The sequence below is a fragment of the Hemibagrus wyckioides genome, linkage group LG01 (genome assembly GCF_019097595.1).
Source record: "Hemibagrus wyckioides isolate EC202008001 linkage group LG01, SWU_Hwy_1.0, whole genome shotgun sequence".
Classification (NCBI taxonomy): Eukaryota; Metazoa; Chordata; class Actinopteri; order Siluriformes; family Bagridae; genus Hemibagrus; species Hemibagrus wyckioides.
The window spans coordinates 32,415,780-32,443,211 of NC_080710.1; the positions used below are offsets into that span (position 1 = coordinate 32,415,780).

Below are 27,432 nucleotides of genomic sequence, written 5' to 3' on the forward strand. Positions count from 1 at the left end.
ATGGACGGATTCCAGCGCTCACCGTCCTCCGTCCTCGACTGCGATGTTTCCCGCCGTTTGTCTCATGCGCTGCTTTTCATGACTACGCGATCTCATACAGCAGGTCGGAATAACCCGTTCGATTCGGAGACGTTTGTCAAGATGCAGCTGTATAACCAGAGTCTCATCTGGAGCACGCTGAGATCCGAACGCTCCAAACCTCTGAGCTGTGTCATTTCTCCCAACACCTGATGCTGATGTATCGCATCACGTATCTTCTCTACTACTTTTTTTTCCCAGCTTTGACATTTCCATTATCAAGATCCAGCTCCTGTAAATGGGATTTTTTTTTACGTTCTCGTTCAGAGAGACGGGAGACACGGCTAGCACAAATTGTTCTTTTCTTGCTGTTGGGATAATGTTATTCTCTCCCGCGACAATCAGAGGGACATCGGCCGATCGGGAGCTTGTGTATGTGTAAGAGGGCTGATAGCGAATTACATGACCATATATGGAGAAAATTTAGTAACAACAGCAACAACAAAAAGAGCTAGATGATGATATCATCTGTAACTAGCAGCTCTAGAACAAATCCAAACATCAAGGTCACAGCAAGGTCAAATGTCTCAAAAAGTTTTTCTTTAATGTTTGTACAAGAAGGAGTAGAAGAATCCAAGTGGACGTCCTCTGTGATCTTCTTGCTGGTTTATGTGGTTAAAGATTGGTTCGATTAGCTACAACACACAGAAACACACTCGATTGATTTAAACCAATTTCAGAAAGTGGAATTGCATTTGTAATTAGTTGCATAACTTCAAGATGAAACAGATTTTCATTCTGGTCCTGCCTAATTCACACGGAGACACTGAGTGATCATTTCTTCTGTAATGAGAACTAGAGTTATTTCATATTTATACTCCTTTATACTTATTAGAACATTTCCACAGCTGTTTAGGGTCCAAGCACTGAGAGTGATGGAACCTTATTGTTAGCATTTTTATTAATTTCTTCTTCTTCTTCTTCTGTCTCCTTCTTCTTTGTCTTCTACTTTGTCTTTGTCTTTGTTTTCTTCTTCTTCTTCTTCTTCAACTAGTTAACAGGTTGTCCTCCTTCCCACTACTCAGGAAAGTAAACAGACCCTTTTGACTCCTGAATCAGTTTCTGCTACTGATATATTGAATTTCTGGATAAAATTGGACTCATCTGATCTACTGACTCTTAGCCACAACTCAAAAGAACTGGTGATATTTACCTTATGGTGCTTGGACCCTGCTACTCACTTCTTGAGGCTATATTTGTAGGCGGAATTGAAATCTTGGGATTTTGGGGATTGATACCTGCTGATATTGATGTTTTTAAAGACCAAATCTCTCCCAATTTAGTTGTCACTAATAACCTTTTTTGATTACAAAAAGTTTATTAGTGATAACTGAATCATGGAACACCATTCAGGAGAGTGACACACAATGGCACTGCTGCCACACAAGTCACACTCAAACACACACACACACACACAAGGTCATTTTACAAAGCCCCTGATCAGCGCCAATTGACCGTCTCTCCTATCGGGAATGGCCGAGGCCTCAGGATCTCTCTCAGCAGGAGGCAGAAACCTTCCACATGTCAGGAACCTCAGGAACATGACCTTACCCAATTAATGTCAGAGGAATAAATAGGTTTCTTCTAGATCATGCGATGTCCACTGGTGTATCAGGTGAATTCATAGAGTTCTTGAATAAATTCTGTAGCTCAGTAGTTTGGTTCTAATAAAAAAAAACAACAACTAACCATCACACGTTCTGTAGTAGCTGCTCTTCATCACCCAGTCATGTGGATTTATGGAAATTATTCAGCTGAAGAAATCTCAGTGAGAATGGAGCAAGTTTCCAGTCATTTCCTCTTTTTCCAGTATTCCTCTGAAATAATAATGCATTTGACTTAACTCTGAAATGCGAACTCAGAAATACATACAGTTTTTTTACAATACAGTGGAACCTCAGCCTGTGAATGCCCTCCATTATTAATTTTCACCTTAAGAATTAACCATAAAACCTTAAGCCGGCTAAGTTGTGGATACATTCGGGAGCCATTCAAAACTTGTTAGCGTCAGTGGAAAGCCAAGTGAGGGCAACTGAAGAGAGTTTACGAATTTTACAAATTTCTTTTCAGTCAGTGAAAGCTGTTAGGAAAGAGTCAACCCACGATACCAACGTTGCCTTTGGCATGCCTTTAAAAGCTAGGTGATTTTCAGGTGTTTTTTTGTTGACAGATCGGTGGTGTGGGCGGTCTGTTCTATTTTTAGCCCAAGCTTGGTGGCACGACTTCCTGTGAGGAGCCTTGACACTGAATGCTTGCTTTGGGTCAGTTGTTTGTAAGCAGCATACAGTTTATATACACTTCATATTGGGAATATTGGTCATATTTTTGGGTGGCTGGAACTGATTATCTGCATTTACATTATTTCTTATGGGAAAATTAGTTTCAATACAAATTTTCATCTTAAGAACTCTCCTACAGAACAAATTTTCAAGTAGGAAATCCCAACCAAGCTGGAGTGTGTCTGTGAAGATTCGCAGTCATCCAGATGAGATTTTGTGGAAGTTGATTCATGTCAAATGGACTTCTCTTTTGTTCCAAGCTTCTTCAGTCTGAGGGAAGTTGGCGGGATTCCATGAATTTGTATCCTCCAGGGTCAAGGATCCTTCCCTCACTGGATAGCCTCTTTAAGGGAATAAATGGAAGGTGAGAATCGGGGTAGACGTTAGGAGGAAGAGAAGAGAAGAGAAGAGAAGAGAAGAGAAGAGAAGAGAAGAGACGTACCAGCTCCAGTTGTGTTCCACTTCATGAATGTTTCAGACCTTTAGTGAGAAGAGGCTGAACCTATGAGCATCCCAAGGCATTTAGAGATTGAACCAGCTCCAGTTAGATTCCGCTTTATAAAGATTTCGGACGTACGAAGAGAAGATGCCGACCCCATGTGAACTTTGAGGATAACAGCCTCCTAATCAATACACAAAATATCACTCTACACATGCTGTATCTCCATCATGGAGCATCTGCAGGCTTCAGCATGGAGGAGTTGGTGTTGAAGCTATAATGAACTCAGATGTTCAGCTAATTTATGAGTTCCTCAGGAGCTCCTGGTTACAACTCCAACTGACTGGATATGACTGTAGAAAGGACATTATTCATAATCACACTCTCTGTGTTTATAATCATTTATAATCACACTCTGTGTTTATAATCATTTATAATCACACTCTGTGTTTATAATCATTCATAATCACACTCTCTGTGTTTATAATCATTCATAATCACACTCTCTGTGTTTATAATCATTTATAATCACACTCTCTGTGTTTATAATCATTTATAATCACACTCTCTGTGTTTATAATCATTTATAATCACTCACTCTGTGTTTATAATCATTTATAATCACACTCTCTGTGTTTATAATCATTTATAATCACTCACTCTGTGTTTATAATCATTTATAATCACACTCTCTGTGTTTATAATCATTTATAATCACTCACTCTGTGTTTATAATCATTTATAATCACACTCTCTGGTGTTTATAATCATTTATAATCACTCACTCTGTGTTTATAATCATTTATAATCACACTCTCTGTTTATAATCATTTATAATCACTCTCTCTGTGTTTATAATCATTTATAATCACACTCTCTGTGTTTATAATCATTTATAATCACTCTCTGTGTTTATAATCATTTATAATCACTCTCTGTGTTTATAATCATTTATAATCACACTCTCTGGTGTTTATAATCATTTATAATCACACTCTCTGTGTTTATAATCATTTATAATCACTCTCTGTGTTTATAATCATTTATAATCACACTCTCTGGTGTTTATAATCATTTATAATCACACTCTCTGGTGTTTATAATCATTTATAATCACTCACTCTGTGTTTATAATCATTTATAATCACACTCTCTGGTGTTTATAATCATTTATAATCACACTCTCTGTGTTTATAATCATTTATAATCACACTCTCTGGTGTTTATAATCATTTATAATCACACTCTCTGTGTTTATAATCATTTATAATCACTCACTGTGTTTATAATCATTTATAATCACTCACTCTGTGTTTATAATCATTTATAATCACACTCTCTGTGTTTATAATCATTTATAATCACTCACTCTGTGTTTATAATCATTTATAATCACACTCTCTGGTGTTTATAATCATTTATAATCACACTCTCTGTGTTTATAATCATTTATAATCACTCTCTGTGTTTATAATCATTTATAATCACACTCTCTGTGTTTATAATCATTTATAATCACTCACTCTGTGTTTATAATCATTTATAATCACACTCTCTGTGTTTATAATCATTTATAATCACTCACTCTGTGTTTATAATCATTTATAATCACACTCTCTCTGTTTATAATCATTTATAATCACTCTCTCTGTGTTTATAATCATTTATAATCACACTCTCTGTGTTTATAATCATTTATAATCACTCTCTGTGTTTATAATCATTTATAATCACTCTCTGTGTTTATAATCATTTATAATCACACTCTCTGGTGTTTATAATCATTTATAATCACACTCTCTGGTGTTTATAATCATTTATAATCACACTCTCTGTGTTTATAATCATTTATAATCACACTCTCTGGTGTTTATAATCATTTATAATCACACTCTCTGTGTTTATAATCATTTATAATCACTCACTCTGTGTTTATAATCATTTATAATCACACTCTCTGGTGTTTATAATCATTTATAATCACACTCTCTGGTGTTTATAATCATTTATAATCACACTCTCTGGTGTTTATAATCATTTATAATCACACTCTCTGTGTTTATAATCATTTATAATCACTCACTGTGTTTATAATCATTTATAATCACTCACTCTGTGTTTATAATCATTTATAATCACTCACTCTGTGTTTATAATCATTTATAATCACACTCTCTGTGTTTATAATCATTTATAATCACTCACTCTGTGTTTATAATCATTTATAATCACACTCTCTGGTGTTTATAATCATTTATAATCACACTCTCTGTGTTTATAATCATTTATAATCACTCACTCTGTGTTTATAATCATTTATAATCACACTCTCTGTGTTTATAATCATTTATAATCACACTCTCTGTGTTTATAATCATTTATAATCACTCACTCTGTGTTTATAATCATTTATAATCACACTCTCTGTGTTTATAATCATTTATAATCACTCACTCTGTGTTTATAATCATTTATAATCACACTCTCTGTGTTTATAATCATTTATAATCACACTCTCTGGTGTTTATAATCATTTATAATCACACTCTCTGGTGTTTATAATCATTTATAATCACACTCTCTGTGTTTATAATCATTTATAATCACACTCTCTGTGTTTATAATCATTTATAATCACACTCTCTGGTGTTTATAATCATTTATAATCACACTCTCTGTGTTTATAATCATTTATAATCACTCACTCTGTGTTTATAATCATTTATAATCACACTCTCTGGTGTTTATAATCATTTATAATCACACTCTCTGGTGTTTATAATCATTTATAATCACACTCTCTGTGTTTATAATCATTTATAATCACTCACTCTGTGTTTATAATCATTTATAATCACACTCTCTGTGTTTATAATCATTTATAATCACTCACTCTGTGTTTATAATCATTTATAATCACACTCTCTGTGTTTATAATCATTTATAATCACTCACTCTGTGTTTATAATCATTTATAATCACTCACTCTGTGTTTATAATCATTTATAATCACACTCTCTGGTGTTTATAATCATTTATAATCACACTCTCTGGTGTTTATAATCATTTATAATCACACTCTCTGGTGTTTATAATCATTTATAATCACACTCTCTGTGTTTATAATCATTTATAATCACACTCTCTGTGTTTATAATCATTTATAATCACACTCTCTGTGTTTATAATCATTTATAATCACACTCTCTGTGTTTATAATCATTTATAATCACTCACTCTGTGTTTATAATCATTTATAATCACACTCTCTGTGTTTATAATCATTTATGATCACACTCTCTGGTGTTTATAATCATTTATAATCACTCACTCTGTGTTTATAATCATTTATAATCACACTCTCTGTGTTTATAATCATTTATAATCACTCACTCTGTGTTTATAATCATTTATAATCACTCACTCTGTGTTTATAATCATTTATAATCACACTCTCTGTGTTTATAATCATTTATAATCACTCACTCTGTGTTTATAATCATTTATAATCACACTCTCTGTGTTTATAATCATTTATAATCACACTCTCTGGTGTTTATAATCATTTATAATCACACTCTGTGTTTATAATCATTTATAATCACACTCTGGTGTTTATAATCATTTATAATCACACTCTGTGTTTATAATCATTTATAATCACACTCTACAGTGTTTATAATCATTTATAATCACACTCTACAGTGTTTATAATCATTTATGATCACACTCTCTGGTGTCACTCAAATGAGGATGAGGTTCTCTTCTGAGTCTGGTTCCTCTCAAAGTTTCTTCCTCATGCCATCTCAGGGAGTTTTTCCGCACCACAGTCACCTCAGGCTTCTCATTGGGGATTAACACAAATAAATTCAAATATAAGTCTAATATTGATCTTGAACTTTTTGTACTATATTTCTGATGTTCTGTAAAGCTGCCGAGAGTGTGAGAGCAGATGGAGGAGTCTTTAAGTGTGGCTTTCCTGGTGGACCTGTGAAGAGATCTTCATCTTCTTGGGGATAGATGAAAGAGCAGCATGTAAAGGAGGCAGAATGTGCCTAAGACTGTGTCTTATTTTCCATGATGCTCTTCCTAGGTCAGAGGTCAGAAATTCAAGTTTTAGGCAAGTGCAGGATATATAGTGAAGCGATGTTTAAAGATGATTGGATGAAACGTGTATGTTTACGTTCTTTTAAGTTCAAGAGATGTCTCACCTCATCAGAGTCCATGGCACTCGTCAACCTCAGTAACCTGAAGTGTCACAAAGAAACAAAAGATAATCACTTTACACATCGCTTTACACAGAGCGGTGAACCAGTCCCTAATGCTTAAAACTGAAAATGTAAACACTGACAGCAGCGTCCAGTCGTGTTGGTCACTTTTCTAAGAAAGATGTGTTACAGGTTACATGATCAAGCTGTTTCACATCTCATTGCACGTAATGTTCATACTCTGAAGTGTCACTAAACTAACTAGATTTCATTAACCGTTTAACTCCGTATCATTGGGCTAAGAAAAAAAAAAAAGTTAATAACATTCTAGTCATCTCATAAACTCATTTTAATCATAGTTTTAAATCTATTCTGGTTTCTTTATACTAATAAAATTTAATTTATATACAAATGCAGTATTCTGGAAAAAAAAAATCACATATTAATTTTTTCTGTGGCTGAAATCTGGGTAAAAAGTTTTTTTTGCCACCTCAACATTCACCAGAATATTATATATATTTTTAAAATTATTATTATTATTAAACTTGTGGTCTGTCTGCAGAAAACAGATAAGGTGTCAGCTTAATAAAGGCAGCTGTAAAAATGTGTGAAGACTATTTCACTTGCATATTAAACAAAATAAATAACACTTGCTTTTAAATGAACAGTGGAATCAGTTTCAGTGAAATAATCTTTTTTACAATACAGTGGAATATCGGCATAATAATGTGCTCCTTTATGAATTTTCGCCTTAATGAATTGAAATTTTGTAAGAAGTTTGCATACAAAGCATTTTCAGCATATGAGCGAACTGAACTGAACAACGGCTAAGTTGCGCGTACTTCCAGGAGCCGTTCAAAACTTGTTAGCCTCAGTAGAAAGCCAAGCCAAGCGAGTTTACCAATTTGTAGATTTTTTTCTCAGTCAGTTAAAGCTGTTGTGAAAGAGTCAACCCACGACACCAGCGCTGCCTTCAGCGTTCAAAAGCTAGGTGATTTTCCAGGCGTTTTTTTTTGTTTGGTGGTGTGGGTGGTCTGTTCTATTTTTAGCCCAAGCTTGGTGGCATGACTTCCTGTGAGGAAACTGATCAGAGCCCGGATTACGGAGGTATTTTATTCACCTGTCCTTGTGAGCAGTATTCCCTCTAATCCAAGCAGACTTCTGATGATGCTTCCATGCAGAAGAAAAGCCAGAGGTAGACATCTCTCATCACAGCGATGCATTCTAATCATTGTTCAAAAGCCCAAAGAGAGGCGGTTCTGCTGCCAGTTAAATTCAATCCCCAAACCACAAGAAATGCTAGCTACATTAGCTGTGAGTTAGCAAGCCCTGCTCATTGTTTTAACCAGTAGTGTGTGATGATAGCACCACAGATCAACCATTTTTGTTGAACTAAATATGATAAAAACTTCAACTTGATTAAAAGGAGCATTGTTTATAAAGGCAATCATAAGAACATGCATTAAAATTGACGTTCACCCGAAAGGAAAATATGTCCCGGTCTGTCAGTTGTGGATGCGGTTATTAGAACCGGTTCCTGTAGAAGTGTGTGAGTTTGTTAGCGCACTTGTTCCCACTCTCACTTTGCACTTGTTTAACACGGGCTTGTTTGGACAGATAATACATTACACACTGTGTAGTGAATGCTGATACACCAGCAAGAGACAGACAGAGAGGGAGAGAGAAAAAGAGAGAGAGAATAAAGAGAGTAAATAATAAAAACTGCAGGTTCTATAATGTTCTAATGGCTTTTGTTTGGAAGAAAAATTGATGAGCAGCACGACACAACAAAATAATCCTAGAGATAAAGAATTAGGACAGCATGCCATCTCTCTCTCACTCTATCTTTCTCTCGCTGTCTCTGTTGGTGGGGAAAAAATCACACACACACACACACACACACACTGTACAGACGTCTGGCTGCGTTGCTGTGCTTTAACTTTGCTGTTTGTCATTCCATTTGTCTCAGCGTCATTAATGTCCGTCTCCATGTCGTTAGAGCAGAAAGCACCAGTCGCAGTAACTGTATTAAAAACGAGTGGCCCACGATGATAAATGATGATGTTTCGCTCCAAACCCTTAGAGGAAGCTCAATGAAGAGACATAGAGTCCCTCCTCAGAGCCAAAATGTTAACTGGTTTAAAAGGCGTGATCATCAGTCAGGACGCTCTCGGGTCGCTTCTGCCAGCTCATTCAACCTTTACTGCTTGTTTTTTTTTTTTTTTAGCTTCTGCTTTAAATGAAATGATGTGATGAACGATTGGGTCAAGCAGCTCCATCATTCTGCTGATATTTACTGAATTACTCTTAGTTCAGAAGCTCATTACGTTCTAACGGCACAGCGTGTCCTGACCCGTCCTGCACTGAGTATTCTGACATCTTTCTATCAGAACCAGCATTAACTTCATCAGCAGTTTGAGCAACAGTAGCTTGTCTGTTGGATCGGATCAAACGGGCCGGCCTTCACTCCCCACGTGCATCAATGAGCCTTAACCACCCACTCACTAACAGGTGCCATGATGAGGAGATCACCAGTCTTATTCAGTTCACCGGTCAGTGGTCAGAATGCTACACCTGACTGGTGTATATTCCAGTGAAGTTTTCTGAATTTTTTTCCCCATGAGACCGACTTCCATAAACTTTTCAAGTTATTATTAATTTATTATGATATATTAAAGTGTTAGATTTAACACTTTCACTCGAAGCATTCTCCCCCGTTTAAGATCATGATGGTGCCACGTCAGTGCATCTTGACACCAAAACACTGGCCAAAACATGACTAATGTGAGATGGACCTGGCTTCTCTGTACTTTTTATTATTATATGCAAATTTCCATACAGATTTCTTTTAGGTAACATACACACATGCTGTAATGTAATATCACACCTAATTCCATATCACACAGCAGTCTAAAGACCTCCAGGAACCTCTGTGTGGAGATGTGGGAGATTATTTTGTGCTAGAGGATCTTGTGCGGTGAAATTTGAATGTCAGGGATCAGATGAATGGCAGTGAAATGCCATAGAATATATGTGTTCGTGACAGATAGACAGCTTGTTCTCCAACAGAGTGAAAGAGAAAGAGGGAGCGAGATAGAGATAGATGTGGAGAGAGATAGATGAGGAGAGAGTGGTGTAACAGGGCCAATTGTGAATGACAGGTGAATATTGAGTGTGAAGAAGTGTGCGTGTGTGTGTGCGTGCGTGTGTGTGTGTGTTCATTTGGAGAAGAGTGATGGTGGATATAGAGATGAACTTTGAATGTGTTTGTCCTGTAAGGTACATCTACAGTGTCTTACACCACTCTCTCTCTCTCTCTCTCTCTCTCTCTCGCATTTCCACTGGGGTAATCGTGGAACCACCTGAACCGTTTGCTTTTGTTCTGTGCCATGATGTGCCTCGCATCTCAACTCCACCTCCAAATTATAGATCAAAGCCAGGAGAGAGTGATCAGGTGCACTGTGGGAGGAGAGAGAGAGAGTGTGTGTGTGAGAGAGGGAGAGAGAGAGAGAGAGAGAAAACATGTAAAGAGCAATGTGACAAGCATGTTCTCTCTCTCATGTTCTCTCTCTCTCTCTCTCTCTCTCTGTGATCTGAGACAGAGCCATAAGTCGTCACACTCCACACCAAAACACATATCCCGTTAAATTAGGGCTGTGGGAATTCAAGACAGAGCAAAAGCTGGAGCTCATCCGTCTTTTACCCACTGAGTGTCACCGGGGAATCCGCTGCTTGTTCCACTGCTGCTTTTAAAGCAGGGAAGCTCTGGATATGACTGGGATAAAAGAGTGAGCTACCTGCTTCAAGGCTGCAGCACAAAAAAGAAAGAGATACAAAGAGAGAGAGAGAGAGAGAGATACAGAGCAAGAGACAGAGAGACAAAATGAAACAGAAAAACGAAGAGAGGGAAAGAAAAATACAGAGAGAGACTTTTGACTTTTTGACTGTTTTTATTTCCTTTAATTACTCATTAGATTCCAGTGGACAAAAAGATCTAAACATCATTCTGAAACCTATGTTGGAAGCCAACAGAAGACAAAATAATATGTGAAAAACGAAAAAAAAGAAAAAGAAAATAGTAATAGTGATAAAAAAATGCTAATGTTTTTCTCCATCTCTTTCTTTTTTTTTTTTTTTTAAGTGATCTTCTGCATCTGCAGAGTATAAACCCTTCCCTGTGCCCACACCTGACAGCATTCTGGCAACCTGTGAGCCCTCTTTAAAAAACCCCATTCAGCTCCGAGTCTGGCTTTTACTGATGCACTCAGAATTTTGCCAAAATCCTGAGTGCCACCCACTGCTTGTTGTATTTTCTTGTACCTCAGACAGCGAGCTTGGCCTGGTCTATAAACAACAGATTTTTTGCTTTTGAAACATTCTTTCGCCCAATATATATCCAGGTGTTTTGCCCACGTGGTTCCTGACCCTCTGCACCAGGCTCTGAGTGGTGAGAACATTCTGCTCAGCCTTCTGCAGCAGATAAAACAGGTGGTCTGCAGTTTCCTCACTAGACACTCTCTACCCCTAGAGGGGTTGATGGGGGGTGCCATGTATCTGTTTGTGAGCACAGCCCCATACATTCTACACCACTGTAGAATTTGTCAGCATGCGCATCCGAATTAGCGCCATAGTGGTTCCGGGTTCACGACATTGCAGCGCTCGCATCCGGGTTAGCGGCCATCACGGATGGAGCACTTCTGGGTTAGCTGCCATTTTGTGAGCTACAGCACTTTATAAGCAAACCTTCCTTGCCAGATGGCCCCCTTGCCTAGTGCCTGTTGAGTCATCCCACCATTTTCCTAGTATTCTTCCCTGCCTGTTTTTTTGCCTGCTCTTTGTTGCGTGGTTTGCTGTTTGGTTGGACTTTGGACTGTGTTTCTCACCTTGCATTTTGGATTAATCCTTGGATTTGTCAGCCCTGGACTTCACTCTTTATGTAAGAACATTTTCTTGCTGTCTCTGTGCTGCACCCTGTGACTGTTTGGTTTAGTTGGGTTCAACATCCTCAGTCCAGCCTCTGACACAAACCTTGACTTTGTCTAGTGTTTTTTTTTTTGACGCATTTTCAGATGTTGTTAATTCTGTTTGAAAAGGATAAAAGAGTTTCTTCCACTCGCTAGTAATCCTCTAAATCCACAGAGAGGAATAAGAGCAGGAAAAGCACCATCTCTGCATCAGCCTACACCCCCATCATCCATCTCTACATAGTTTACCTTCCATCTTTCAGTTGTTACCAGACCTTAGATCCTGGATTGGTGTCGGTGTGTGTGGATGCAAACATTATGGAGTTGATTGGTGGATTTGCTTTTCTTCCATGCTTGGGAAAGATTGTTCCCAAGTCCAAGTTCCCAGCATTGAGGCCGAGGCTCTCAGGTTTCAATCAGGTTTAGGGTGAACTAAACTCAAGTGTTTGTCATAGTTCAAGCCTTCAATGCCATACAATATGGTACAAGCCATGGCAGCCCATGCTAGCCCCTGTGCTATCAGCAGTAGGGAGGCTTTGACTAGATAGGACAGGTCAATCAGGCTCAGCTTCCCCTGCACTAGTAACTAATAGAAAACAGAGGCACAAGGCCAGTGCTGTCCAGTCCAAAAGAAGTTCACAATTCACTTCCCTGATTAATGTCTGGGGTTTGGAAATGCTGAGGTGATGCACACAGCATAGAGGTATCACATCAGGTTGCAAGGTGACCAATACTCTCCCTGTGTAGGACAGCTGGGGCAAGACCCAAGACCAGTGAGGCAACTTTGCACTCACTTTCTCCACTACCCCCTCTCAGGTACTGATTTCATTTCATGCACATTTCTGTTGTTCTACCTGCGCTAAGGGCTCCAGAGCCCTCTCTACCTCAACACCTTTCTCTGCAGACATCTGACCCATCTTTTATTTTCTCACTTTCCTATTTGCCTTCCAACTGTGCACCAACTTCCTGTCCTTAACCTGTCTGTTTACCACCGCTCAGTACATTATGTTCCACAGTGGGTTGATCAGTGTCCTGCACATGAGCAGTATCTGTAGACAGATAGAGAGAATGAGAGCCAGAAGAAAAAGAGAGAGAGAGAGAACATACATTACATATGTATGTATTGATGAAATTTAAGAACTGTTGTTCACTGGACACTGGGTCAAACCACAGGAGGCTAAGAGCAGAGGAGATCAGAGCCGGGTAATTCATCATTAATCAGCACCACACAGACAGATCAGGAGGTAACACCTCTACAAGACTTACATTATGAACTAGGACTGGGCCAGACTAGAAAATACACAGCTTTGAAATGCAGACTTTAAAAGATGGAGTAGTTAGAGATTACAAGGTAGCAGCCAGAATAATTAACAACCAATGGTGACAGGGTACAGAGAAAAGGAAATATAGACCATCTAAGGAAGTAAACTTTACAATTATTCTTGTTAAAAAAAAAATACATTGTTTTATTTTGTACATATTTATAGCAGCATACTACTGCTACTGCTGTTGCACTCAACTGTACTCTCTCACCAGTGAACTTGTGTTGTTGTTTATTACACAATGAGATGATTCGCATCAAACTCTAAATGTAAACCAGGAAATTAGGAAACGTTGGACCATGTGAGATGGAGGATACTTGAGCTTTGTATTGTTGTAAAATGGCAAACAGGTGTAGAGTCAGTATGACTGAACTGAAAAAGCTACAGTGGAGTAAACTGAGCCAGAAAGAGAGAGAGACAGAGAGAGAGAACACACTGCAGCATCTGTAACAGATATTTCTTCCCAAACATTTCATCAGCCACCAAGATGAATGTGGCTGTCTCATCTTGAGGTCATAAGCAACACTACTTGTTTTGCATGCAATAAAAAAGCTGCACGAGGTACAAGCACATCTGCAACATCACAGCTTACAGTCATTATCACTATGAATAAGGACAAACGAAACAATTCAGTGTTTCAGTCACCGAAACCACTGCACTGTGCAACACATGGAACCTTTATAATTCAATTCAGTTCAGTTTATTTCTATAGCATCTTTAAGAATAGACATTGTCTCAAAGCAACTTTACAGAAAAATTATAAAGTTTAAAGTTAAGTTACTGTTTATGTCTAATATTTACCCGTAATGAGAAGCCTGAGGTGATGGTGGTGAGGAAAATAGATGATATGAGGAAGACACCTTGAGAGCAACCAGGCTCAGAAGGGAACCTCATCCTCACTGATTTCTAAATAAAATAAAATGTTTTAGAAATGAAAGCACCATAGGAAGTACCAAAATATTGACACTTCCTTACTAATACAAAAGGCATCATATAGAGGCAATGAAAGTCCTACTTAACTTTCATTAAAAAGATGCCAAAGTCTCACTCCTAGCATTGCTTTAAGAAAGGATACTTCTGTCCATTGTTAAAAGCGCTATACAAATAAACTGAAAATTTGTTCCTAGGAAAGTTGGAAAGGTGTCCTTGTAAACAGTCAAGAATAAAAAAAAATCTCTTCACTACTTTAAATGGGTGAATTAGTAGTATTTTCTTAAGAACAATCAACATAGACACATGAGTTGGTTAAATCCTTAACACTCACCAAACAGTTCATTGGATTGAGAAAGAAATACATTATAAGCTCAACATGCCAAATTCCAAATATTTCCGAGTTTAGGCATCTAACTGCAGCAGGTTCAGATCACCTGATCCTTGGATTTATCTTACACATCATAACCTGTGTAAGATTGTTTACAGAAGTCTTCTCCTTCTGCTCATCATTCACTGTTGTCCAGAACCAGAACATGTGTCATCCAGCTCCACGTCAAAATCCAGCACTGATCCAAATCCAAGATTCACCACATTTAAATGCAGTCCAGACATTATATCAGTCCCACTCAACTGATTACTGGCTGCACCTGTTACCTGTTAAATCCTTATTTAGTTCATTAGTGGCAGTATAGCAGCTCCCTTGCTGGCTTATTTCTCTCTTTCCTTATGCTGGCTGCACCTTTGCTTCTGCTCTGATTTATTTTTGTTCTGCTGAATACCTGTTAGAATGGTCAAGGTCAGATTTTTGACTTCAGAAGTAAAAGTGTTATGCCGAGTTCACACTGCATGATTTTAGCCCTGATTTTCAGTCGCCGACTAGTTTTGCAAAGTCGCTGTCAAATGCCCAAAATCTGAGGCAAATCGGAGCTCTTGCACGAGTGATAATAGCACAATGTGAATTACCAAAGACACAATCTGACCAAGTCGCAGATGAGTCGCTTGCTAAATATCTGGACCTGTCGGCGACCTACAGCCAATGAGAGAGCAAGATAAAGGGCAGCTGGCAGTTTGGGGAAGAGTTATAGACCACAGTATCAGCAAGCATGGTTTCAGTTGGAGCACAATATTATATTTTAATAGAGTTTATAGGTTTATATCAGAAAAAATGTCTTAAATATAGTTACATCAGAATAAATAAGCTTTACAATTAATCAAACAGAAATAAAGCAGTAACATTTGCTTGACCAGCCGCATCAGCAGCAGCACATCCTTGTTCCCTGCACAGACCATTTGGATTGTGAACTTTTTGCAGGGTTCCATCTCCAGTCTTGTGCGAGAACTCTGATCACACGTGTGATCTTGCGTTATTTCCTTATCATTTCTGGTGTACGTTCAGTAGTGAAATGCAGTTTGTGGACCAGACAGTGTTGTCGTCAATTGTTTTATTGTGAAGTCATGCAGTGTGAAATCTGTCGCAGATCCATTGTGCAGTATGAACACAGCAGAGAATGAATGCTCCCCTAGATAGTCGTTCAGTGTGAAAACAACCGTGATCCCACCACTTTGAAAATCGTGCAGTGTGAACTCATCATTACTCATACCCAACTACCTCCACTTCAGAACACTGAGTCAATTAAACTTCGGGGATATCAATCTGTCTGATTAGGAAAGATAAGTGAATCTGTTTTAGCTGCTTTGATGCAAATGAAAGTGACAACAGATGCACTGGAGAGGCAACCGCAAGAAAACTACCACAAAGGGGATGGTTTTGCAGGAGGTGGCACACACACTATTCCTCTCTCCTTATCCTTCCTGACTGTTTTGTCTCTAGTTTTATGTTTTGTTATGGTCCTTGTCACTACCTGTAAGCATGAGGCATTACCTGTAACCCAATTAGGTTACACAGGAAGTCCAGCTCCTCCAGGATGATCTAACAGAGCTGTCACAAAGAGGTTGGGTGTGTCTCTTAGCACAGTTTTAAGAGCATGGAGGAGATACCAGGAGATAGACTGATACACAAAAAGAGCTGGATGGGGTTGTAGAAGAGTACCAACCCAGTAACAGGACCAATAGCTGGTCTTTTGTGCAAAGGGGAACAGGTAACCTCCAGCAGGATACTGATGTGTATTTTTCTGACCAAACTACAAAAAACAGGCTTCCAGATGGTGGCATGAGGTTCTGACATTCTAGAGTGGGGCCAGTGCTCATTGGCATTTGCCAGATAGCAGGTTCATACTGAGCAAATGTGACAGACATGGGGAATGTCAAATGTGACAGACTGTGAGCCTGCAATATCATCCAGCATGACTGATTTGGCCATGGTCATTGATCCTCTGTTGAGGAATATTCTTGGAGTGTATCAAAGACTCCCATGTGTTTGCCTTTGCAGTGGTACCCTTACTGCTGTTAGGAACCAGGATGAAATCCTAAGAGCCATTGTCAGAGATTATTCTGGTGCATTGTGCCCTGGGTTCCTCCTGGTATTTGACAACACCTGACCTCATGTTAGAGTATGTGGGCAGGTTCTGGATTACAAAGACTTCGATTCCATTGACTAGCCCTCATGTTCCCCAGACCTGAATCCAACTGAGAATCTCTGGGACTTCAGAACATCCAAAGCCAGTCCACATCTTCTGTATGTAACCTATTCATTCAAAATTTGGGAATTTTTTAAGTTTTACCTCAGGTTACCACCAACAAGCCCATGGTCAAAGAAGTCCAGAATATAAAAATGGGACTGGATGTCTTCAGAAAGTAATGGTTCATTCAGCTAGAACACTATATAAGGTGTGGCCACATTATGTCACGTGATTGCCACTGATATAAAAATCAACATATAAAAAGTTGAAGTAGCAACAAAAATAGGAGAAATTTATGGAGACAAACATATGTTTTACAGAAGAGGACAGAAATCAATATCTTTATTTTAACCTAAGTTTTGATTTTCTGTCTATCTAAAACATCCCAAACATTTCTTTTTCCAAAGGTTTTTTTAGTTTAATTTCACATTGCCCTGACCTGAACTGTGTATGTAATTATAATAATTTGTTTAATGGGTCTCTTAACTTCCAGAGAATGTGTCCAATACAGCATTTTAACATATTGGACATGCCCAGTTATTATAATATATTTTAATGCTATTTACTTTTTCTGAAACACCTGGCTGTTTGTAAGAGGAATAAATGATATACAAAATGTCTCATGTCACATCAATCCATTTTCTATTCCCGCTTTATTCCTAATTAGGGTCACAGTGATCTGCTGGAGCCTATCCCAGCACACATTGGGCAAAAGGCAGGGGTACACCCTGGACAGGTCACCAGTCCATCACAGGGCCACACATATAGACAGACAACCACACACACTCACACTCACTCCTATGGGCAATTTAGAATTACCAATCAACCTAATGTACATGTTTTTGGACTGTGAGAGGAAACCGGAGTAAACCCACACAAGCACGGGGAGAACATGTAAACTCCACACAGAAAGTTTGCCCAGGACCTACTTGCTGTGAGGCAACAGTGCTAACCTCTAAGCCACCATGCTGCCCCTCATCTCACATATTAAAATTAATTAAACAGATTTTACATTTCAAATGCTGGGATACCGCTAAAAGTTGTCACGGTACAAGAGCTAGCATAATGCAGAAGTTCAACAGCACATAATCATAAATTAAAATACACAAACAGATCCACATTTTTACTAGTGTGTAAACGTAACATAATGTGTATATTGTGTTTGTACAGACGATCGGGCCGAAGGAGGGCTGGCAGGTGTACAGTTCAGCTCAGGATGCAGATGGTCGCTGTATCTGCACTGTAGTGGCCCCGGAGCAGAACCTCTGTTCCAGAGATGCTAAGAGTAGACAGTTACGTCAACTGCTGGAAAAGGTACTACAACACACACATTACACACACACACTGACATGTTAGAAGCTTTAAACTTGTCCAAAGCAACAGAGTTCTGATATGATGATTAAAGTGTATGCTAAAAATGTGCTGATCATGCTGAGTTAATATTTGTGTGGAAATGAATAATGCAGACTTTGGATTTGTGAAAAGAACAAAGAAGAAAAACACATTGGAGTGCAGTGATGAGGAATAAATGTTCATGAAAATGTCTTCTAATGAATTGAAAACATCTGGCTTGAAAAGGTGCTAGGATCTCCTGTGACAGATTTGCGCTTGCTTATGAGACGCTAACTACACTAACTGGAAAGGAATAGTGAGGGGCTAGATCGCTTTTGAAATTCATTCAGCAAAAGTTTTTTTGGGGAAAAAATATGGTTTACAGTGTGCTTCAGTGTGAGACTTGTTCAGTGAAAGGTACAATGTTTTCAAAATGTGAACCTTTTAATTACTGTGTGTGAGTCTGTCATTCCAAATAAAACAAGACAGAATAAGCAAACATGGATTACACGATTATTGACAAAGTGACAGGAAAATTAAACCGTTGGCTGTGAATGAGACGACGTTTGTTCATATTCACGTTAGTCTTTTTTTTTTTTTTATCACACATGAAATATTCTAGGAATCATCTGGGATAAAGAAAATAATTCAAGTTTAAAGTTATAGGGATGATAATAATCTCCAGAAAAGAGCTCTGCCCAAAAGCTGATGCATAAAAATGTGGCCTTCTCTGTAAGAAATCAAGCCCACTGGCTATGCATTTAAATTTACAATTTTCTCATTTGGCTTATGGTTTTATCCAAAGTGACTTACCTTTGAGACAGGATACAACTGAGCAGATGAGGGTTAAAGCCTTGCTCAAGCAACGAAGAACAGAAATTGCACAACCTTCCAATCAGAAGCCCAAAGCCATAACCACTGCTCACCATCACCTGATCCCTCACAGCCTCTCAGACAGCAAGATCAATGACACCCTAATGAATACATGCCTTTGTATCACTACACATACATACAGCCTGCACATCAGCTTAGGAGGTGACCACAAACTGCTTGATGCAATCATGTGCAAACTGCACACCTTCAACTCCCTGACTACCAAGCATGATACTCCAGCTCCACTGATATCATCTCCCAATCATCCCCAAACCCGGTAAGGCAGTATTTGTTGCAGACCCAGCTTTCAGAAAATCACTGTCAGAGCAAGGGGACAGCTTGAGTGAAAGCAGGGATGGATATCAAAGCGCAGTCATGCTAAACTGGCTAAGATCCAGAAGGAGATCACAAAAGGCATGCAATTTACTTGCAGAATGCATTAAAGGATTTAGGAAAGATAAAAATGCCTCAAAAGCTTGAAGTTCTGCAATCAGCAATGAGCTGTCAAAAATGCACATCGTCATCTTCAGGATGAAACGATCATAATAGCCACCTCGCTAAAGGCAGAAATTCTGTGGTGTATTCACAGTGCTTATGTGCTCTGATAGCTGGTCATGATATTGAATTGGATGGCCAAAAAAATAAACTACTACCTGGCAGAAACCCTTTCAATGCATTACAGTATGGTTGAGCCTTATGGGAAAAGGAGGTTCATCAAAAACAATTATTCATACAAACAAATTGAAAGAAAGATCAGAAAAACTTTCATATATCTTCCATTTGGCAAACATGGACAAGAGTTTTCTATTGGTGTTATTGTTTTTCCCATTTGCGCTTTAACTGGCCAGTTGGGGGATCTGGTAGCTTAGTGGTTAAGGTGTTGGACTACTGATTGGAAGGTTGTGAGGGGCAGTGGTAGCTCAAGAGGATGAGGCTCTGGGTTGTTGACCAGAAGGTCAGGGTTCAAGCCCCAATATTGAGTCCATCCAGGGGCATTGTATCATGGCTGACCATGTGCTCTGACCCCATCCCACAAGGATGGGATATTCGAAGAAAGAATTTCACTGTGCAGTTATGTATATGTGACAAATGAAGACAACTGACATCTTAAATCCCAGGTCCACCACTGCTGGGCTCTTGAGCAAGGCTCTTAACCCTCAATTGCTGAGTTGTATAAAATGAGATAAAATGTAAGTAGCTCTGTCTGCCAAATGCCAGAAATGTATATGTTTTCTTTGGCTATTTATATTTTACATTCTACAAAAGCAAAAGATTGAGAAAGTAATTCACTCATTCGTCTTCTCAATGTGTCACCAAAGTGGGCGTAAACAAGTGCACCTGAATGCAAACAAAATTGTCACAGGTTGCGTATAACCAGGTTTGGTCGTGGCATGACAATATAGATGAACAGGTGGGTTTTTATCTTGCCTATGTGAGGAAATAGATCGCAATGATCTCTTCCATTCCAGTAGCCATAGCCATAATGAATTGACACTATTGTTTCCATGGAGGAAACTCACCTTGCCATCCATAGCATCATGCCATGATGCAGCGTTGAGTTTCATTGAAAGGATCTGGAGGGTGATTCACTCTCTGTAATCTCTCCACAATCCTGCATAAGAAACAAGCAAAATCAGTAACAAGCAAAGACAGTTTTGTTTCATGAGAATGGAAAATATCTAAATAGAAGGTGCCTCCAATTAGCAGGTAGACTCAAGTCTTCTGGAATATCAGAACATCACTGTCGACAATTTCGATTCACCCACACCTTCTACAGCTGTCAGCCACAAACAATGCCAAAAGCTGTGCTATGACAGGTCAGCCAAACCACTTCACAGCTACAGCCTGGTGAGTGTCACAACTCAACTCATGGTATTGGAAGGCAGGAGCTGTCAGCCAGCCAGCACACGCTCATCAGAAGAAGATCAGGTGGATTGCAGGAAATGTTGACACAGAACACAATAGAGCAAGTGACAACTCAGTGTGAAACCGAACAGAACTGAGAAAGAAAACCTCATGACTGTACGAATACTACAACACAGATACCAGAGAAGCCAGACAAAAACACGACAGGTGCCTTGTTCAGAGTGTGCAGGTGTAATGGCTGCCAGCCAAGTTAAAATGTCCAGCGTGGTAATGAACCTGAATTATATCACTGACATTTTAGTATTTGTTCAGTTAAAGTGTGCTTCACAAAACAGGACAGACCCCAGGCAAGTCTTTATTTCATCACTTATCAAAAACACACATGCAGTTGATAAATATTAATTAGGAAGAATGTAGAAAAGACTGAAATAAAAGATCAACACTGAGCTTTAGTGCATGTTGTCCTTAAGAGGTTCTCTTTCTTCATTTAGTTGGTCACTGTTTTTTATCAGTGTATGTTTGGCCTACAAAAACATTTAGACACAACTTTATTAAATACTAAGAGGCCCAGAGTGTGTAGAATTATCTAAATGGGTAGTGTTGGATATTTAAAATATTGAAGCTATGGAAATTATCCAGATTAGAGAATTTTGTAACACTAAAAGTTGTAAATACAAAACAACGGTAGAAAGGCCACCCCACCTGTACTGGCACTGGGAGGTGTAGAGTCACACTGCCTTTTACTGAGACTAGTAGGCATAGAAACCCTTTAATGGGACTAGCAGGTGCAGAGACCACACCTTTTTCCCTGGGATTGCAATTACAGATGCCACCCCTTCTTTACTGTGACTGACAGGTACAGAGGCCACACCTCCTTTACTGGGACTGATAGGTGCAGAGACTGCACCTTCTTTACTGGGACTGACAGGTATAAAGGCCATACCTCCTTTACTGGGATTGACAGGTACAGAGGCCACACCTCCTTCACTGGGACTGATAGGTAGAGAGGTCACACCTCCTTTACTCGGACTGACAGGTACAGAGGCCACACTTCCTTTACTGGGACTGACAGGTACAGAGGCCACACCTCTTTTACTGGGACTGACAGGTACAGAGGCCACACCTCCTTTACTGGGACTGACAGGTACAGAGGCCACATCTCATTTAATGGGACTGACAGGTACAGTTCACACCTACTTTACTGAGACTGACAGGTAAAGAAGCCACACCTCCTTTACTAGGACTGACAAGTGCAGAGGTCACACCTCCTTTTCTAGGACTGACAGGTACAGAGGCCACACCTCCTTTACTGGGACTGACAGGTACAGAGGCCACACCTCCTTTACTGGGACTGACAGGTACAGAGACCACACCCCCTTTACTGGGACTGACAGGTACAGAGGCCACACCTCCTTTACTGGAACTGACCGATACAGAGGCCACACCTCCTTTACTGGGACTGACATATACAGAGGCCACACCTCCTTGACTGGGACTGACAGGTGCAGAGGCCATGCTATCTGGTCAGTGGAGTTTGTTCTAGAGAATCAGACTCATTTTAAGCAGAATGCTTAATAGCTACATTAATGATTAATAGCATGTGCTTAATTCAGCAGCTCTTCACAATATGCTAATGTTAGCACTGATATTTATTAACATTTCCATATTCTTTATTGCCTCTGAATGGGCCCTTGCGTCTGATTTATGGTTTCTCTGTGCTGCCACCTGAGAGGAGAGGACGGCTGTAAGATAAGGAGAAATGCTCAAGATGGCCGAAGGCTGTTCATCACTCCAGAGTTTTAAACATTTATTACCCCGGGACAGTCTGGAAGAGAAGTGCCTGCTGAACTCCATTAGGCAGAGGAACCTGCAATTTCTCAAAAACATCAGCGTGATAACAAAAGATGTTCAACATGAAGGCAATTGCCCAAAGATTGTAAATCAAATGTACAGACTGTTATTTATCAGGTTATTATACATCAGATACAGATATACGCTGGTACTTATGTCTGATTTATTTGTTTTTCAGAAAGACGACAGAACCTGTTTTAGAGGTTTTCTTTTAGTTTTAACTTTGTCTGATAGTTAAAATGACCTTGGTTTTGACAGAACTTTCACCTGATACAAGATCACACTGAACCACTGCACTATAATTGTTTTGATTTCAGCTGGTATCTAAAGCCTAAATGTTGTATTATTCAAAAAATCAAAGAATCACAGATTTATACTTCTGAGATGTTCAGATGTGTTATTGCTTTTGCTTCATCACACCATCTCAACATCTAGTTAGTGTCTTTTAGAGGTTTTTCAGAATCCCGGTTGCTAGCTAAGCTAACATAGTAAGATACTGTTAGCATTAGTTCTAAAGTGTAGAACTCCATATTGCATTGTGGTATTTTCTCGGCTCTGACACGCCTGATTCAGCTTACCCTGATGAATTAGTGCCTTAGAGAAAGAAATAGAATGCCAGAGGACTGATGGGAATTGATAAGTGGTGCTACATGCTAACATGCAGTGACGGGTGGCGCAGGTCCAGAACATGTCGCAGTCGATTGAAGTGCTGAACCTGCGCACTCAGCGAGACTTCCAGTACGTCATGAAGATGGAGAACCAGATGAAGGGCCTCCGGACAAAGTTCAGACAGATCGAGGAAGACCGCAAGACCATCATGGCCAGAAACTTCAAGGTAAACCTCACAATTTAGTCTGAATCTATATCCATATAAATATTTATAGTAGCAGGAAATAACACACCTGTGGAATCATGGTGGAAGATGGAAGGTTTGAACGGAGCAATCACACTCTGGAGGTGGTCTTGGTCAACTTCTAAGTGAACTCTAGAGGGAAAGTACACTATGGAAATGGATTTAAGTGAATGAAAGAGATCCAAAAAGAATCTAATTTGCTCTGAGTTGGAATCAAAGCTTTATAAGAAACCTGTATACTTACTTTATTAAACCTTTATTAAAATAGAAATGACAGACAACAAACAAAGTAAAAATAATAACCATTAAAAACTATTACAATACAAATGTTATGAAATTCTAAACCAAAATAGATTAATAGAATAGACCAAGAGCAGTGACATGAAAAACTTTTTCAAAATTAAATATAGATATTATTTACTACTACTAATACTAATACTAATACTAATAGTTTGTGAACTGAGCTTTAGCAGACCTTAATGAGACCTGAAGAATGATCCAGTCAGTGAGTTTCGTAGACTCCAGTGTTCAAGGTCAACACAGATATAAACCAATAAGAGCCTCGTAAATAAACAGAAACTAATTTAGGCTGCTAAAGTGCTGCACCTGACTTTAGCATCCAGCATGCACTGGTGCGTATTGTGGCTGTCTGTGGTGATAAATCTGAGCTCTGAGTGATAAACTGAATCCAGAGGCTTCAGCGTGGTAATGAAAGCATGCCTGTGGAGCACAACGCCATAATAAGAGCTCAGAGCACAGATGTCTCCTCTTGCTCTACAGAATAAAACTATTTTTATTTCTGTCTTGAAAATCAATACGCTCATAAGATCAGTTCTATTGTCTCATACTGAGGAGATGGATTTCCTGTCTCTCAGCGCTGAACATTTTAGAGTATTATAGTTTAATTCATCAACAGAATCAATTTGATTTTTATTTGCATTTGAAACTCATTTAAAACTGTGATTTTCAGTGCTAAGAGCTGAGGACATCCACTGGCTCACTGCAGTCAGGATACAGAACCCTTTTGTAAATACAATCAGTGCATGAAATAAGCTGGCTGGAGATCACCTACTCCAGGTTTTACACAGTGTCTGCACCATATCCTCAGTTTCCCCTTAATTAGGTCAATACCAAGCATTTATACACATTAACTGTCCAACGAGACAAGAAAGTGTTTTCACATTCATTCCTAAATCGTAAATGATAAGTTTTTATGTATTTAGCTTCCTAATTTGATATAGTTTATGTTTCACAATGTATTTTTTCCACAGTGAGTAAGCAGCAGATCCAGATTAGCATCAGGACACAGATTTACTTTCCATTCTCTTATAGAAGAAACAATAGCATTAAATCAATCACCGACAGAAACAGACCCAGGACTGCGCCTTGAGGAATGCCTTTAAGATCTATTTTTGTTGTTTGTTTTTTTTTCTCTGGATTTCAAAGACTAAATTCAGCAACCGTTTCCAAGCCATATTATCGGAGTACAATGTAATGAAATCTAAAAAGAAAAACCTACACACACATTTCCCTTTAGCTACACAACAACAATAATAATAAAGTGCAAACATCAATAATAGCAGTAATAGAATTTTCCCCCTGCAACCAGATAAGAGTGAGAGAGTGAGAGAAGAGGAAACTGAAATAGAGAATGAGAAAGCCAAATTTTTTATTGAGATCAGATTCCTCACCTCACTCATAACATATTTATTTAAGAGGACATCAGCAATTATCCGAAATATAAGATTGTGTATGTTCTACACTAGCCGTGTGATCGACACCAAATTCGGGATGTATTTGTGTTCGATCTCTGGAGAGGCTCAAGATCCACCACGACCCTGACCAAAACAAAGTGCTTACCAAAAAAATGAATAAACGTTCTACAGGTTTTTTTTTTTTTTTTGAGAAAGACGTTTAACCTTATCTACACTAGTTTTAGTGGCTGGCAGCACAGAGTGAAAAGGATGTATATCCTACAGAATGAACTGAAGGTCAGTTGCAGAGATTTATTAAATACAGTATTGTACATATAACGTAACACAGTAAACACAACTGTGCGATTGTTCACTCAGACATTCATTTGTTTGTTTTCTGTGATACATTTTTACCATGATCAAACATTGTTGTGTTTCAGAGACTAGAATGTACAGTGTATAAGATTTACACTGTATATAGATGAAGGATCAGCCATAACATTCTGAGCAGTGAGAGGTGAAGTGAATAAGACTGATGATCTACTCATGGCACCTGTTAGTGGGTGGGATATATTACATTTTGTCCTCAAAGTTGATGTTAGAAACAGGAAAAATGGACAAGTGTAAGGATTTGAGCTTTGAGTTTGATGAAGGGCCAAATTGTGATGGCTAGACCACTGGATCAGAGCATCTCCAAAACTGCAGCTCTTGTGGGGTGTTCCCGGTCTGCAGTGGTCAGTATCTATCAAAAGTGGTCCAAGGAAGGAACAGTGGTGAACCGGTGACAGGGTCATGGGCGGTCAAGGCTCATTGATGCACATGGGGAGCGAAGGCTAGCCCGTGTGATCCAATCGAACAGATGAGCTACTGTTGCTCAAATTGCTGAAGAAGATAATGCTGGTTCTGATAGAAAGGGGTCAGAATACACAGTGCAGGACGGGTCAGGGCTGTTTTGGCAGCAAAAGGGGGAGCAACACAATATTAGGCAGGTGGTCATAATGTTATGCCTGATCAGTGTATAAAATCAGGATAAACTGGGAATAAAAATGGACCCAGAATTAAACTTTGAGGAACAACTTAAGTGATTGATTAAAATGTGTATTAGAGATGAATCAAGGAAATTGTCCTTGTCATGTGAATGTGCTGGGAGATCGATTGTGTGTGTATTGTGTGACAGTTGTGTTTAGTGGTTTTTATACAGTTTGTGTAAAAAAAAAAAAATCAAAATCATTTCCTCTGTGGTACTTCTTTTAGGGTTAGCTTGGTGTATTTAGCAGTTGTTATCAAGTCAATGGAAATACCTGACAAATCAGATTGTGTGTGTGTGTGTGTGTGTAGGAGCTGAAGGATCGAATGGATGAGCTGCAGCCTTTAATCCCTGTGCTGGAGCAATACAAAACAGACACTAAGCTCATCTCGCAGTTCAAAGAGGAGATCAGGAACCTGTCGGCCGTGCTGACTGGGATCCAGGATGAGCTGGGGGCATACGATTATGACGAACTTTACCACCGAGTGATGAGTCTCGAGAGCCGTCTGCGCAGCTGCATGAGCAAACTTAGTAAGTCAAGTGACTGCATGGAAACATAATATGCTAAGTATCATGATCACTATCATTTATACACAGACAGAAAAAAAAATCATCCTAGCTTAAATGTTCTTCATTAGCATGTTGGTTTGTTTTACATTGTTGCCTACATTACCCATAATGCCATTCAACTTCAGCCTTCTCTTTATCTCTATCTAAAGAGAGTGATGCGGCCGCGCTTTAGTCGTTCAAAATCCAAACACCGCTCTTAGATCTGGAAGGAAAACCACATCTGAAACTCCAACTTTTTTCTAGTTAACATCTTAAAAACTCCTAGATCTCTTTCTCCAACAATGCTGAAGTACACCACCTCAATATGGATTCTGTTTCCTGCACATTGTTCAGTCTTTAACAGAGGACATAGCTAACTAGCACAAGGCTCAGAACTCCAGCTCAACATCTCAGAGATCTCTCCATTTCTGTACTTCCACAATCACTTTCCATTTATTTGAGGGTGTGGCCTGGATGTGTATCAACACTCGTTACTGTAAACACAGTCATCATCATTACCAATGTTGTGATCACTTGTAAGAGGCAAACAGACCGCTAATCATTAATGCTATTCCCATCATTATT

At 38.9% G+C, this 27,432-nt stretch overlaps 1 protein-coding gene across 2 annotated transcripts in view; it reads left to right on the forward strand.

The window, feature by feature from the left end:
- olfm3a (olfactomedin 3a) overlaps nt 1–27,432 on the forward strand; it is a 47,203-nt gene that overhangs the window by 9,271 nt on the left and 10,500 nt on the right. Inside the window, exons 2-4 of one of the 2 annotated variants that reach the window (XM_058399011.1) lie at nt 17,973–18,116; nt 23,404–23,559; nt 26,610–26,829. In XM_058399011.1, the coding sequence (XP_058254994.1) occupies nt 17,973–18,116; nt 23,404–23,559; nt 26,610–26,829 (520 nt within the window). Of the gene's footprint in view, nt 1–17,972; nt 18,117–23,388; nt 23,560–26,609; nt 26,830–27,432 lie in introns of those variants that run through there. The other variant, XM_058399019.1, reaches the window with a different exon arrangement.